The sequence below is a fragment of the Mus musculus genome, chromosome 2, assembly GCF_000001635.26.
Source record: "Mus musculus strain C57BL/6J chromosome 2, GRCm38.p6 C57BL/6J".
Taxonomy (NCBI): domain Eukaryota; kingdom Metazoa; phylum Chordata; class Mammalia; order Rodentia; family Muridae; genus Mus; species Mus musculus.
In genome coordinates, this window is record NC_000068.7 from 41,459,891 (window position 1) to 41,476,343 (window position 16,453).

The following is a 16,453-nucleotide window of genomic DNA, read 5'->3' on the forward strand; positions in this document are numbered from 1 at the left end:
TAGAGTTTCTTATCAACTTATTCCATTTTCTGAGAAGTGCATTTAACTTTTTATATACATAAAATTATGGAGCATGTTTAAAGCTAAGGTAGCAAATCATACAAGCAATGACTTCAATTTCTAAACTAAGAGGATAATGAAAAATATCTCATACTTTTTTCTAGTAGAGATTGTAGAAATGTTTTATGTAGCTTCTATATATATTCCATGGTTATGGGACAAATATGTAAAACTTTCCTGAACATTAGGGCACCCTTTCTGTGTTCACAACATGTGCATCATTAAATGTCATATGTAACATTTAGTAGCATCCAGATTTAGTAAAATTGGGATGATATTACAATACTTAGTGGTATACATAACTGAAACAGTAAGAAATAAGAAACTTGATTATAATCCATCTGGTTACATAGTTTTAAATATATATGCATAATATAGGAATGAATGGCAGGGCATTTATTCTCATTGAATACAAATTTTCTATATTCTGAAATAAATCAACATTATTTAAAATTTTAAATATATTCCCCTTATTTGAATACAATATTCTGAAAAGAAAGAATTAGTATTTGCACTGCCATAATAGAAATACCAAAGCCAAATTAACATGAAAATTTTCACATATCTCATTGGAAGGGCCTAGACCTTTTTATAATTAAATTACCCAGTTTACTTTTCAATTTCATTTTAACAACATATTCCCATCAGAGCTTACATGATAGTGTGATTTGAAATATATCATTTTAAAATATTTCTGAAAATTATTTGCATAATGTAATTATTTCTTTTTTACTGAATTATTTTCTTTTTTTGCCATTCCAAATGTTGCCTTGCTTCCTGTTCACCCCTCCCAGAATTTTACACCATACCCCTCTCCGTTTTGCCTCTGAGAGGGTGGTCCCCTACCCACACACTCACTGCCACCCACTCACCCTCTCCCCTCACACTCCCACCCAGCCCCAGCTCAACCCCACCCTCAGCTTCTCCTATCCCTAGGGCATCAAGTCTCTCCAGGATTAAGCTCAGCCTCTCCCACTGAGGCCAGACAAGGCTGTCCTCTGCTACATATGTGCTGAGGTCAACAGACCAGTCCCCATATGTTCTTTGGTCCGTGGTTTAATATCTGGGAGCTCTGAAGGGTCTGAGTTAGATAATTCTATTGTTCTTTGTGTGGGGTAGCCAGCCCCTTCAGGTTCTTCAATTCTTCCCCTAACTCTTCAATAGGGGTTCCTGATCTCAGCCAAATGCTTGGCTGTAAATATCTGCATCTGCCTCAGTCAGCTGCTGGTAGACCCTCTCACAGGATAGCTATGCTAGGCTTCTGTCTGCAAGTACATGGTATCAGAAATAGTGTCAGGGTTTGGGGCCTAACCATGGGATGGATCCCAGGTTGGGCCGGTCTCCAGATAGCCTTTTCTTCAGTCTCTGCTCCATTTTTGTCCCTGCATTTTCTTTCTATCATATCTGAATTTAAAAGTACCTGTGCCACATTTGTAAAACAGACCCACGTTTAGATTTTATTTTCATATGTAGTGGGTGCTATTTTAATTTATAAGTTAGAAGATATCCTGGACATTGTGTTTATTCCAAATATCAGATAAGAGGTGTCAGAGTAAGACTCGGGTGTCTGATTGATCCTGCATTTAATATTTGAACATTTCAGAAAAGGCAACTAAACAGTCTGAAGAAATGATAAAATGATCTATAAATTTCATTTCCTTTAGCAATTATATTTTAATCCTATTGTGCTTATCTTTAGATTGATTTGAGGCTATTTTCTTTCTTTCTTTCTTTCTTTCTCTCTCTCTCTCTCTCTCTCTCTCTCTCTCTCTCTCTCTCTCTCTCTCTCTCTCTCCCTCCCTCTCCCTCTCCCTCTCTCTCTTTGTGTGAGAGAGACAGAGACAGAGAGAGGGAGAGAGAAAGAGAGAGATGATACTAAGGAGTTATGTAAAAATAAAAAATAAAATAAAATAGGATCTAGATAAAACTTCTGAGTTTTCTCTATGATAATAGAGAATTTGGGAAGAGAAAAATGTGAATATGGATATGTTATAAACCTCACACTTACATAATCCACAAAACACTGTGACTTGCCCCCACATATATACATCAGGTAGGCACTGATACCCCTGGAATGATGGAGATATGACTAAAAGCCTTTGACTCCTAATATCTACACAAGGAGTCAAGTAGACCTTTATATTAAAAAAATGTGAGTAAAAAACTTCGTGTTGCTTTTACTACAAATTAAAAAAAAAAAAAAAAAGAGTTCCATCTGTACTTAATGGTGATTCTAATCCCAGTACTTTGCAGGTGTAGGCAGGAAGATTAAGAGTTCAAAGTCAATCTCATCTATAAAGTGAGTTTTAGACCAAATGGGTTACAAGAAATCCTCTCTCAAAATAAACAATAAAAATTGTCAAACAAATGCAACAACAATTACTACTTTAGAAAGTAAGAAATAAGACACATGTTCTAGCCTGGTGTAATGATTCATGCTTTTAATCACAGGCTCATGCTGGAGGATCCCAACATAATGGATAGCCCAGCTACATACTATATCTTTTTTGTTTGTTTGGTTTTTATTTTGTTTGTTTGTTTTTCGAGACAGGGTTTCTCTGTATAGCCTTGGCTGTCCTGGAACTCACTTTTGTAGATCAGGCTGGCCTCAAACTCAGAAATCCGCCTGCCTCTGCCTTCTGAGTGCTAAGATTAAAGGCATGCGCCACCACGCCTGGCTTATATACGATATCTTAAAAAAACAAAATGACACAAAACAAGACAAAATAGAATAAGAAAGCATCATTTCATCTTCTGACATCTTCCTCAGTTCTGTTTCTCAGTGACTTGAAGTTCTTGTCATACACATCTTTGACATAATTGGTTAGAGTGATGCCTAGATATTTTACATTTTAATGGCTATTGTAAGAGTGTTGTTTCCCTAATATCTTTCTTGGCCCATTTTCAATTGTATAGAGGAGGGCTACTGCCTTTTTTTTTTTAGTTAATTTTGTGGTGGTGTCAAATGCCTTCTAATATTTTCCCAAACATTACATTTGGGTGTGTTGTAATTATTATTATTATTATTATTACTATTATTATTAATTATTGTATGTAAGTACACTGTAGCTATTTTCAGATCTTCCAGAAGAGGGTGTCAGATCTCATTACGGATGGTTGTGAGCCACCATATGGTTGCTGGGATTTGAACTCAGGACCTTCAGAAGAGCAGAGAGTGTGCTTAACAGCTAAGTCATCTCTCCTGGCCTCTTTTAGTTAATTTTGAATCCAGTTATTTTGCTGAGCAGATTAATCAGCTGTAGGAATCCTCTGGTAGAATTTTTGGTGTCATATCGTCAAAGTAGTGATAATTCATTTCTTCTTTTCTAATTTGTATCCCCTTGATCTCCTTTAATTGTCTTATTGCTCTGTCTAGAATTTAGAGAACTATGTTGAATAGATATGGAGAGAGTGGGAAATCTTGTCTTATCCCTGATTTTAATGGAATTCCTTTAAGTTTCTCATCATTTAGCTTTTGTTGGTAATTGGCATGCTATATATTGTTTTTTTTATGTTTGTGCATGCACATTCTATCCCTGATATCTCTAAGACTTTTAACATGAAAAGATGCTAGATTTTGTCAAAGAATTTTTCAGCTTCTAGTGAGAAAATCATGTAACTTTTTTCTTTCAGATTGTTTATATGGTGGACTAGAGCTTTCCAAATATCATGAATTGATAGGATTAACATACTGAAAATGACCACCTTACCAAAAGCAATTTACATATCCAATGCTATTCCTGTCAAAATTCCAAAAACATAATTTTACAGATCTAGACAGTGCAATTTTCAATTTCATATGGAAAACAAACAACAACAACATAAAGGATGGCTAAAATAATCTTGTAGAATGAAGAACATCGCCATCCCTGATTTAATTACATAATGCAAAGTAATATTAAAAAAACTGCATATTGGTATATGAACAGACAGTTTGATCAATGGACTAGAATTGAATACCCTGACACTTGATTTTTGTCAATGAAGTTAAAACCATAAAATGGATAAAAAGAGGGCTTCTTCAAAAAATGATGCTGGTCTAACTGGATTTCTGCAAAGACCATAGGCTAATTTTGCAGAAGATGCATCTTTGATTCCCAGCACCCACATATCAGCTTACAACCATCTGTAAGTCCAGCATCAGGATATCTAACAACCGTTCCTGCCTTCAAGCACCAGGTGTGATTTTAAAGTGCGGTCATCCATGCAGGCGCAACATCCATACACATAATAAAACTATTCTAAAAGTCTTAATAAAAAGAATATTAGGACAAAAATATAACCAAATATATTCACTAATTATGTATTTTAAAACTTAAATATCATCTTATATTCAACTGTTGACAAGAAAAAAAAAGAAAATTGGGAGAAAATTATACCATCTTAGGGTAAGCTGTTCTTATCTAAATATGTTAATTCTTCTTACGATCTTGATTACCTTGTATTTATCAATTTAATTAAAGGTGGAATACAATGTCTATGTTCCTGAAGATTGACTAAAATTTATTAATATTGACTTGAATCCAAGCAGTAACAGCTAGGAATCCTTTCCATACTGTACTGTGTATTCTAAGGTTAGTATAGTATGGACAATCATTAGATGTAGGAAGATTAGGTAGAAAACTGAAATTAATTGATTGTTTCACCTAAGGTGAGGATAATCAGTTAGGCTGAATATATTTTCTAAGTAACTCAGAACAGAGTCATTTCTAAATGAGCATTGATGTTGAGCTTAGTAATTAAGATCTCTTGTATTACCTGGGTGCGATGGTTTATATGTGTTTGGCCTAGGTGTGGGCCTGTTGGAGTAGATGTGTCACTGTGGTTTTGGGCTATAAGACCCTCAATCCTAGCTGCCTGGAAGTAAGTATTCTGCTAACAGCCTTCAGATGAAGATGTAGAAATCTCAGCTCCCCCTTCACCATGTATATCTGAATGTTGTTATGTCCTGCCTAGATGATAATGGACTGAACCTGTAAGTCAGCCCCAATTAAATGGTGTCCTTATAAGAGTTGCCTTGGTCATAGTGTCTGTTCACAGCAGTAAAACCCTAACTAAAACAATGGGTGAAAAAAAATTTTTTAAAAATATATCTTTATCCAAAGATAGTATAGATTAGTTGTATAGTAATGGTATTTTCCAAGCACCAGATACATGCCACTGTTTAAGTCACGTGGTTGGTTGCACATGACAGTGATAAATGATTCCTTCAAATATTTGCAGGTATAGAGAGATAATATTAAAATAGCATTTCCTGATTAAGATGAAATAAGAGAATATTGTGAATTTCTCACATGTTCTAGGTCTTGTAAGATTTATTTTTAATGTATCAAATAGTATTTTGATCCTGACAGAAATTTGTTGAAAGATATACTTCTGATCTACATGGAATATTTCATGGTTCCAAAATTTGGAAGAGATCAAAGGTAAATTTTATAAGGAACCAAGGTATTTTTCCATAACACTTTGAATTTAATAACCAACTTCATAAAACAACCACAGTGTTAAAGTCTTTGAAGATTGTAAATATGAATTCTGGCAAAAGGGAGTTTAGGAATAACACTTAAGAGTAATGGTTTCTAAAAAGGAGTTAGGGGCAAGGGGCAGAGTAAGAGAGCTCTAGCCTCCTAAGAATAAAAACCAGTATTCATTCTAGAGGTGAAGGGGGAGGAGGCAGAAGTAGGAGGGGTGGGAAGGGAGAAAGGCACACTTCCAGTATACCATAGCCAAGCTAAATATATGCCTGTCAAGTTTTGGGATTGGTGTGAATGCTAGGAGAGAATTGTCCTTTCAGGAAATTTTTGGTTATTCATTTCTTGTCTACATTATACTCTAGATAATATCAATGTTGTTATTTTTAAAGACAGTTTAATAAATAATTAGCTGTTAGTATTTACCATTTTCTGCACTTCATTTATCTGTCCATAGATAATTTTTAAGAACATAGGAAACCTGAGGCTTAAGAATGAGATGCTCTATTTATAATAACTACCTTACTGCAAATACCTTCCAAAGCCTTGTTGCTACACAAACCTCTGCTGATAACATCTGTATCAGAAAATTAAGGATGCAATTTATTCATTCTAAATTTATTGGAATGTGTGGCCATTAAATATTTATTAGGATATCTATATTTAAAAGGACTAGCAACTATTTAAAACCCATAAAACATCTACCATATAGTTTACTTAGTTGTTTTCAGTGCTTAGTTAGGGGTCATGATAATTGTGGTGGAATAATAAATATTAATAACCCATGAAGATAAAATATAACAATATTATCTGATTCTAGTAAGATGTGACTATTGAAGTAGGTTCTTCCACTTTATCATTACACATTCTTCAACTATGTGTGGAGCCTAATTAGACAGTGCAGCAGCAGAATTGTCAATAAAGTCTGTATGAGTAATTTATCTTTTTTTCTCAATTATTCAAGTCCTCCTTTCACTACTATTCTTTGATAAAAATAGTACAAAGAACATTTCTGGAAAAAAATGTTTGGGAAAAAAAATCTCGATTTCTCTTGAACAAAATCCCCTGAGTTTTTCACCTAGGCTATTCTTGTAGGCAAATGTTTGGAACTAGAAATTATCATCCTGAGTGATGTAATCCAGACCCAAAAAGACATGCATGGTATGTTTTCATTTATAAGTGGATATTAGCCCTAAATTACCAGACACCAATGCTACAGACCCAGAGAAGCTAAGGAAGAAGAAAAGCCTAAACAAGGATGCTTGAATCTCCCTTAGACGTGGAAATAAAACTCATAGGAGGCAAATGGAGGAAGAGAACTGGATGGGAGAGGGGATGAAGAAGGGTATGGGCATGGGAATCAGGTGTAGGGAGAGCAGGGAACAAAGAACAAATCGATGGTGGGCAGGGGACAAGGGTCATTTCTTAGACTTACCAGAGAACTGGGACTGGGGCGAGGTGGGTTAGGTGAGAGACCCCAGGGAGTCTGCGGGTTAACTCTAACCATGACTTGTAACTGTGGAGGATATGGAGCCTGAAGTGGCTACCTCATTTAGCCAGGCAAGACTCCTACTGGGCAGATTATGGCAGCAACCAAACTATAAAACCTGCTTACAAGATGTGCAGGGACAAAGATGGAGCAGACACTGATGTAATGGATGGCTCAAAGTGAAACGTATCTCATGGGCAAGAATCAATTTCTCATACTATTAATGATACTCTATTATGCTTACAGACAGACTCCTAACATAACTGTCTGTGGGTTAATGGGGTCTTGTGTCAGATCTGCTACAGCACTCAGACGCTCAGGGAGGCAGGACTTGGGAGTTTTGACTGTGCTTACCCCACACTGTTGCCAGGCAAGTGTCAGGCTATGGGGAAAGCCTTAGGACATCACTTTCAGGGGTGGAGGAAGCATAGACTGAGGCATGGGACACCTGGAGCTGGCTCGAGGTCCCGGGGCCTACAAGGAGGTCAGTACCTTCTCATTCTCAGGCTCCTGGGCACTCAGGCATCACTGGATGCCGCTGAGGAGCTGAGAAAAGAGTGGGGTCCAATGGGATAGATCTAGCCCAAGGCTGATGGGGAAGAAGAGGGAAGAGCTCCAGTGGGTCCTTCAGGGAGAGCCTTTGGCTTGATGGCTGCAGCGGGTTTGGGCTTGGTTTGGTGATGGTTGTGGCTGGGAGCTCAGGGAGGCCTCCTATGGGTGATTAGATAGAAACTCTTTAGGAGAAAGCCTTCTCCATTTCTCCCTACAGCAGATTCCGATGAAAAGAAGCAGTCTATGTTTTTAAGACATTTATTGTCATGGCGGAAGGTAGATCAGTAAAACCATACCCTGTTTCTCAGGGTGGACCTGAGATAAAATGCCTTTTGTAGGGAGGAGTTTATGGGAAGGAGAGATTATTGGCTAAATCCTCAGCGCCTTAAGGTACCTCATTAAAACGGAGGTCTGTATTGAGGCTATGTGACCTGAGGTCATGTCCTCTATCTGTGGAGGGGCTCGGGGCATTGTCCTTACATGACTGATAGCGACAAATCTATGGAGGGCTGTGGCCTCATCCCAGAAGCCTGGTTCCCTGGGAGCAAAGGAAAACGCCTTCTGTCCCTTTAGGGTCACTGGGATTTCTAGTCTTATCGCAACCAGAAACCAGACTGCCTTTCACAACCCTACAACTGTCCTCTGAGAGGGTCCACCCAGCAGCCAATCGAAGCCACTGCAGAGACCCTCAACTAAACATTAGATGAAACTAGCAGAGTCTTGTGGAAGAGTTGGGTGAAGGACTAAGGGTCCCTGAAGAGGATAGGCACTCAACAGGAAGACCATCAGAGTCAACTAACCTGGACCCTTGGGTGCTTCAGAGACTGAAGCACCAACCAAAGAGCAGGCATGGTCTGGATCTAGGCCCCCACAGCATATAAGTAGCAGATGTGCAGCTTGGTCTTCATATGGATCCCCAACAACTGGAGCAGACTCTGTCCCTGAATCTGTGGCCTGTCTATGGATCCTCTTTCCCTAACTGGGCTGTCTTTTCTAGCCTTGGTGGGAGAGGATGAACCTAGTCTTGCAGAGACTTTATACGCCAGGGTGGGATGATACCTGGGGAGGCTCCTCCTTCTCAGAGGAGAAGAGAAGGGGAAAGTGAGAAAGGAGTAGTGGTATAGGGGAGCTAAGAGAAGAGAGGGATAGATATTGAGAAGTACAGTGAATGAATGAATAAATAAATAGGAAAATAAATATATCTTTATTTTAGCAAGCACAGATATTTGAATGTTTCTAGAGTGAGTAGGCAATGTTCATCATAAAAATATCGACATTGTCAAAATGTGACTTTGTGCTGCTATAGTGAAGCATTATTACAGGTAAGATGCTGAAATTTTTGTTCTGAGTTTTTAATACCTTGTTGTTTTCGTGGATCATAAATCTGAAGCCCAAACAGGGGTGCTCTTTCATGCCTCAGCAACGTCACCTCATTGGTCATCAAATCTAGTTGAAAAATTGAACCATTCATGTAATCTGTCCAGAACACATAATTCCCATGATGTGACAGTCCAAAAGGATGGTTCAGCTCTTTACCACTGTATACAACCTATAAAATGTGAAATGAATGTAAACATACTAAAAAAATCAAGACTACATTTCCAAATATAACTCTTAAGCAAATAATATTTGTAAGTATACCAGAGGACAACCTAACTATACTCTTAACTCATATTTTATCTGAGTAGATTTACCAAGGATAATTTTACACTAATAGCTTAGTCTTCTCATTTTTTTGAAATTCTTCATGTGTTAAATTTCTCTCATAAATGACACTGCAGAAATGATGAAGAATAGAAATGTTAAAAGGGCATAACTCAACTTTATTTCTCCCTCTGTGTGATATTTATTATTCTCTTGGATGAAAGTTTACCTGAATATTATTACACACACACGCACACACACACGCACACACGCGCGCACACACACACACACACACACACACACACATACGATCTCACACTTATGCACACTTATACACACACATGTTGCTCATCTAATGATCAAGTGAAATGAAATGTTTGAGTGGCTGTATGAATGGTGAAGACTTTTCTAGGTCAATTGTACCAATGGAAATTGATGAGATCTAGGAAGTAACAAAAAAGGAGAAAAATGTTAATTACATAGTTAACATTTGCTAATGAGGTTTAATTTTGATTATGTTGTATTATTATTCTATTTTCTTCCACTTGTTATTGACATGAAAGAATGAAGAGAGTCATCTTGCGCAGTGAATTGATAAATAGGAAATACAGTAGAGACCCAACGTATCCTCCCTTCTTATATTGCATCTCTTATAAAATCCTACTGCATGGTATTTGAAAGCAATTTTTTTCATCTCAATCAATCAATATTCAAAATTTAAGAAACGTATCCACATAGTTTAAAAATAAAAATTGAAAATGTGCTCATTTTAATAAAATCCTCTAGTTAAATTTATGTTATAATGAAAGACTGAGATATAACAGAGCCTAAAGTATGATGAGCATTAAATTATACACATTGTGTGTACACATATGTATACACTTTAGCACACACTCATATTTCTTAAATCTATTTATGTACATATATATTGTATACATACTAACATCTTCTGAGGAAGTATAGATATTTAGTTAATAGATGTGAAATATATGGCATAGAACATACCAATCAATTTATTTATCTGGTGGAATTAGTTGATATCATCTGTGATAACCAATGATTGAACCATTGAAAGTACAATTTATTTCTCAAAAAGAATTCTTAGTGAGTAGGATGACCCCACAACTCAAGACTCAGATTCAGAAAGGAACTTAGATCAAAGGACACGTTTTGGAAATGTCTCATTTACCCTTAACCTTTTACCTAATAGTTGAAGTCATTCCATGGGGCTCTAGGTTGTTAGTGACTGAAGAGGAAGAAACAAGATGATGATTTTGTCATTAGGCCAGTGTCTTACTCTCAACTAAACACTTGTCAGCATTACCCCACAATGCCAAACCATTTTACAATGATTAAAGCAAAAGAAGCAAGACGAAATCATTTCTTTGCACCAACTGCTTTGAAATTCAGTCCATTCCTGCAATGCATCTTAGGTTCAGTATCACAAAATTCTTTACTCAAAGGAATGTACTATAATTACTTTGTCTAAATCTCAGCTGCAAATATTGAACATATTTAAATAGAGAGGGGTTGCTCGGTCACAGAAAATCCATCAATAATGTAGAAAGCCTGCATTGTAAAATCAGCCCTGCTATCAGGAGGGCTTCTTTTAAAAAACCCCCAAATCCTGGCACACTGCAGTGAGCTGGGCCTGGCCTCCCGGAGGCCAATGCCAGCTGCACAGCTTAATACTCATTCTCCTTCAGCCACCCCACAGAGACTATTGGCAGCCACCTCAGAGGGGTAAAAATAAACTTGAAAGTATTTTTAACACAGCACAACAAGGCTCTGTGGAAGAAGCCTGCTGGTTACAAACAGCAGCACTTGCCTCTTACCTTTCTGTGGGTTCCATTCAAAAATACTTTCTCAATATGATCATAGTAAGCATCACACCAATATAATGTGCTGGTGTGAAAGTCCAGTGTTAAGCCATTTGGCCACAGCATCTTTGAAGTCACAAAAACCTGTCGATTGACACCATCCATCCAAGCTTTCTCAATCCTTCCCACGCTGTCATCTATTTTATCTTCCTTCCAGTCTGTCCAGTACATCCAACTAGGAAGTGAGAAACAAGAGTTTATCTCATTATCTCCAGTAGCCACCTAGAAGCACCCTCGGATTTGGTACTTCCATAAGTCAGCAGCTTGCTGATATTTTGTATATAAACTTTTCTTTCTGTAACAGTTAACTCAGGGAAGCCAAGACAAGGAAACAGCCTTGCAGCTTCACTGCAGCAAACCTACTACCAGCTACCATCCCCCAGGCTACCAAAAAAACCTTATCACCAGCCACTAAGACTTGCCTAATACATTAATGAAAACCGTGGTAAGTACCAAATATTTATTTTCTTTGAACCCTGATATTTTTATGTAGCGTTACTTTTAAATATTGTTCCATAAAATGTATTATTTGGCTCAGTGATTAAAAGGCTGACAGCTGACATGAGAATCCAGAGCACAGTTAATGATCTACTCTAGAATTTATCTAATTTCAGGTGAATTAGTGTTTTTATTTTTAGATAGGCAACTGGATTGCCTTTATTCTAAAGGTCACAGTCACATTGGCTTTATTTAGCCAGATCTAATTCATCTTCCTGATGCAAATTATCTATGCTTTATTGCTGCTTATTATTATCCCAGATCCACACAGGATGATTTAGCTGCACATAAGTTTAATAACAGGAGGTTGACTGACCTTGTGATTTTGAGCTTTTAACATCTCTCTCAAACAAAACACCTTCCTTTACAAAAGAATCTGTGTAAGCTGTAACAGTGGGGGAGGGAGCCTGGAGCTAAGGTTCCAATTCCCTCATGAATAAGGTTGAAACGCACTACATGTGTTGTTTAAGGGTCATGTGAAAGTTCCTGGGTTATTAATTAAACTGGGGCTTCATTTTGGCAACCATACACAGCTCTGAAAAGGGACCAATGCTTATCTAAGCTGGAGGTCTTAAAAAAGGCCCCCTGATGTCTTTCCCTCCTTTGTGGGAATAATTCTGACATAATTTGGAACAATTTTGAATCGAGACTAAGAAGTTTAAAAATGTTCAAATTGATAAGTAGAAGTTGAGAATATATCCTCTACTATTTTATATCAATTAAGCTTTTATCAAAATTTTTTAACCGTTGACAATGATTTTTGATTGCCTGTTGAAATGGTGTATGAATCTGAAAGAAAGCCAGGATGGTAGTTTACTGTGATCTATTCTGCATTCCCTACGAGGGCTTTTATCATTGTGACAACACAGGAATTGTCAACTGTAGTTTCTCTAATTACATGACAGCCACAAATGTTTAGTTTTATTTATATAAATCAGCTTCATAAAATGAACTACATGCTATTTCATCTCCAATGGCTTTTCCTAAGATCATTATATTCACTTGATTAAAGCAGTTTTATTCTTATTACTAAATTATACATTATTGAAACGGGAATATATTTTCCCCACATTTGCTGTTGATCATGACATACACATTTTACTTTGTAGTTCCCTATCTGGAATCACAAAAATATGTTTATTGATATGCATGCATATGTATGCATACAAGCATACAAACTTCACAGGCTTGAAATTCTAATAACGATGTTTATGTTTTGCTGTTCTGTAGGGATTGAGTGAAGCCAGCAGCCAGTAAAGTCATGAGTGAAGGTGTATTGTTGATAAGAAAACAAATAGGAAAAGGATTAAGGCCGTGAACCCATGGGAAGTTGGCAAAGCTTTTCCCCATATGCCTCAAAATTGGCTAAACCTTCTCTGGTCAATTACAAGTGCTTACAGACAACTGAACAGTGTGTACAAAAACTAGCCACAACAGCTTTCTCAAAACCATGTTTACAGCCAGACACTTGTACCCAGAAAGACCTCCTACAGGGACTAGATAACCCCTCACTGTGCACCTAACACTGTGGTTCCAGTCATTGTGGGCGTGGCTTCATCAGAGCACACAGCCCACCTGCTCCCAGATTTCTGTCTGGCATTCTTCATTTTTTTTTCACCACCCAGTAAGTTTTCCCAGAGTAAGCCATCTGGGTCTTGGCACTGTTCAAATTAAGAATTTTGTGAACTGATACAGCACCTAAGATTATTTTTTACAAAGACAAAATATCAGGAAAAAAAACCTTATTTCTTTTTTATTTCTGCTTTCAAGGTCTACACACATGCACACACAAGCACACACACACACACACACACACACAGTCTAGATTCCACCTATGAAAAATCATGTGATATTGATCTTTCTGAGTTTGGCTTATTTTACTTAACATCATGAGTTTGCACTCATTTTTCTGGAAATGCCAACATCCCCTCCCAACCAACCTCAGGTGATGCTGAGTTAGGAGAGACAGTGTGTGTTTGAGATAACTGTAACTGTTATAATACTGAGAGGAAAGGCTTTCCCAATGGAAATGTACAGCTCTGAAGAAAAGCTATTGTGTCAGTTCCCATCCAGGAAATACTACAAAGTTATACTTTACAACAAACCTCACACAAGAGATTAATTGGGAGGGATCACAGAGGGGTGGCTGCCTCTGCTGCTGACTGAAGCTGCAGAGAACTGAGCAGCAGATAGCCTTTATCCAGGGCTCCTTGGAGTGGGGTGAGGTTCCAGGGTTGAAGTTTCCTGGGTGGAGATTTACAGCCAAGCCCAGGAATTGGAGGGTGTTCAGGCTGTGTTCCTTCCAGAGTTCTATCCTATTGTCAAGCTGGTTTAACCCTTCAGTGTTTCCTGCTGCCAGGACCAACTCTCTGTCATTATCACTCACGCTAAGATTCAAAACAGCTTCCAATATTCAAATATGGTTTTTATTCTAAAACCCTTAAAATGAATATGTTAACAAAATGAGCCAAAAGTCATTGTCACATTAGCAATGTCCTCAAGGTTACTCTTTCCTATGCCCCTGCTTTGCATTTCACTCTACTTTGCTTTTGTTATTTAAAAACTTAACATACACAATAGGTTTCATTTTCAAACAAAATTTGTTATTGTTAACCCTGCCTGAGTTTTTCTCCAACTGCTTTCTTCACTTGCATTATTGGATACCTGCCTCAGATAACTTCTTCTTTTTGGTTTGTCACAGGTATCTTTTAGACCACCTTTCATCAGTGCCCTTTTTTTTTTTTTTTTTTTTTTTTTTTTTACTGCCATGGGCTTCATTCTCATGTTCTAGCCTATACCTGCACATACCTCTAGTCATGTGCATATATACGTATACACATAATGCAAGGGAACACATTTGAGAATAGGAAACACTTGTTTTTCTGAGTCACCTTAATGTGTTTTCTAGATCTATCAATTTTCCTGAAAATTTTTAAATTTTATACTTCTTTATAGCTAAATTCAATTGAATTATGTCTGTATTTCATATTCATCACCTATTCTTATGTTGTGAGATATCTAGGCTGGTTCCATTTTGTAGCAACTGAGAATACAGCAGCAGTAACACAGATGGCCCAGTATCTTTAATTCATTTGTAATCATGCGACTGTGTATCATTCACATAGTCACAAGTTTCTGGAGAGCAATTATCCTCCATGTTTCTATTTATATGCATAAGTTGCATGGATTTTTAATTAAAAAATAATTAATACTGTATTGATTCTTTAATTGTCTGTTACTTTTGATGAAGTATATCTTTGCAATGAGTAATGAGCTTCCCCTATGTACTTCTAAAAGCTAGTGGTATTGAAAAGCAGAAGAAAACATAAAGTTCTTACTCTGAAAACATTTACATAAAGTTCCAAATATTGGAATAAATTTTTGGGCTAATGCTTCCTTTTATTACTAGACTTTTTTTTTCAACTCCATATTTTATTCCCCTCCTTGTCCACCCTCTGACTGTTCCATGTCCCATACCTCCTCCCAGCCCTCCTGTCTCCATGAGGATGTCCCCACCCCACCCCACCCCACCAGACCTCTAAACTCCCTGGGGCCTCCAGTCTCTTGAGGGTTAGGTGCATCTTCTCTGACTAAACACAGACCCTGCAGTCCTCTGCTGTTACGTGTGTTGGGGGCCTCATATCAGTTGGTGTATGCTGCCTGGTTGGTGTTCCACTATCTGAGAGATCTTGAGGGTCCAGGTTAATTGAGACTGCTGGTCCTCCTACAGGGTCACCCTCCTCCTCAGCTTCTTCCAGCTTTCCCCTACTTAAACATGTTTTTAATAACCACTTGACCAAATCGTTTCAGACTTCTATGGCTAGTCTCAATGCTTTCTGAACCAGTTTTCAGATAGAGCTAAGATTAGGCTCTTTAAAATGAAGGTGAACATACTACCTCCAAATCTATCCTCACACTGAAAATAAAACACAAAGCTCTATTGTGGTCTTCTTCTCTCTTACCACTTCATCTTTACAAAGAAAATTTTGACTTAAGAAGATTTGGACAATATGAAATGGATATTTCAGTAATAGAATAGATAATTAGGAAAGCCAAACATGAAAATGTCAGAACTAAAGTATAGTTAATTCTTTTGAAAATGCGTACAGTGATTCATCTACTCCCTGGGAAGATGTACTATGCTTGTATTTGAAGCTATTTTCAAATCATACAGTGCTAAAAGTTGCACTTCAGTGATCGCAGCTTACAATGGACATCTCACATCCTATTCCCTTTTAATGTATGCTTTGGATCAAAAGAATATCTATTTGTGATCATATTTTCTTGGAATGGAAATACACGTTCATACAGAAACCAGAAGCCAAAACTATGCAATCTATTCATTTAATGTTGAATTTCTGTTAGGAATTTTCACATTTCTTTAATATTTTATGAATGTGATTTTATGTTCATGCCATAGGACTGAATGAAATATCAAATTTTTCCATAAAATATTTCATTCTGACCATGTAGCACAAAACTATAAGGTCATATTCCCAGATGGAAATATAAATGAGCTTAAAATCACTATAGACTCATATAAAGGAATAGAATGGACTGAGTAAAAAACACTTTGCAGACAGACTGCCTGGGTTTAATATCTAACCATTCTGTTTGCAATTGAATTGAATGGGATCTATGATCACTTCAAGAAAAGAGAATAAGAACAGCAACCATTCAAAAGATTGCTGTGACAGTTACACACAGGAGTGTAGTAACTACTTTAACAAAATGCATAGTTCACAGAAAATGTACAAAATATATTAGTTCTCAATGCCTAAAATATGATTAGCTTAAAAGTTTAACCAATACAGTCACTGAGTGAATGATTACATGTCCTGATGTCAGGTTGTCTAAAT

At 37.1% G+C, this 16,453-nt stretch overlaps 1 protein-coding gene across 10 annotated transcripts in view; it reads right to left on the minus strand.

The window, feature by feature from the left end:
• The window catches only part of Lrp1b (low density lipoprotein-related protein 1B), a 2,058,309-nt gene that overhangs the window by 864,601 nt on the left and 1,177,255 nt on the right, over nt 1–16,453 (minus strand). For all 10 annotated transcript variants that reach the window (XR_374143.4, XR_374144.4, XM_006498463.4 and 7 more), the window contains exons 13-14: nt 11,052–11,271; nt 8,932–9,121 (exon numbers count right to left, since the gene is read on the minus strand). Coding sequence is in view for 8 of the 10 variants with exons in the window: in XM_006498463.4 (XP_006498526.1) it covers nt 8,932–9,121; nt 11,052–11,271 (410 nt within the window). In the remaining 2 variants the exon portion in view is untranslated. The remainder of the gene's footprint in view (nt 1–8,931; nt 9,122–11,051; nt 11,272–16,453) is intronic.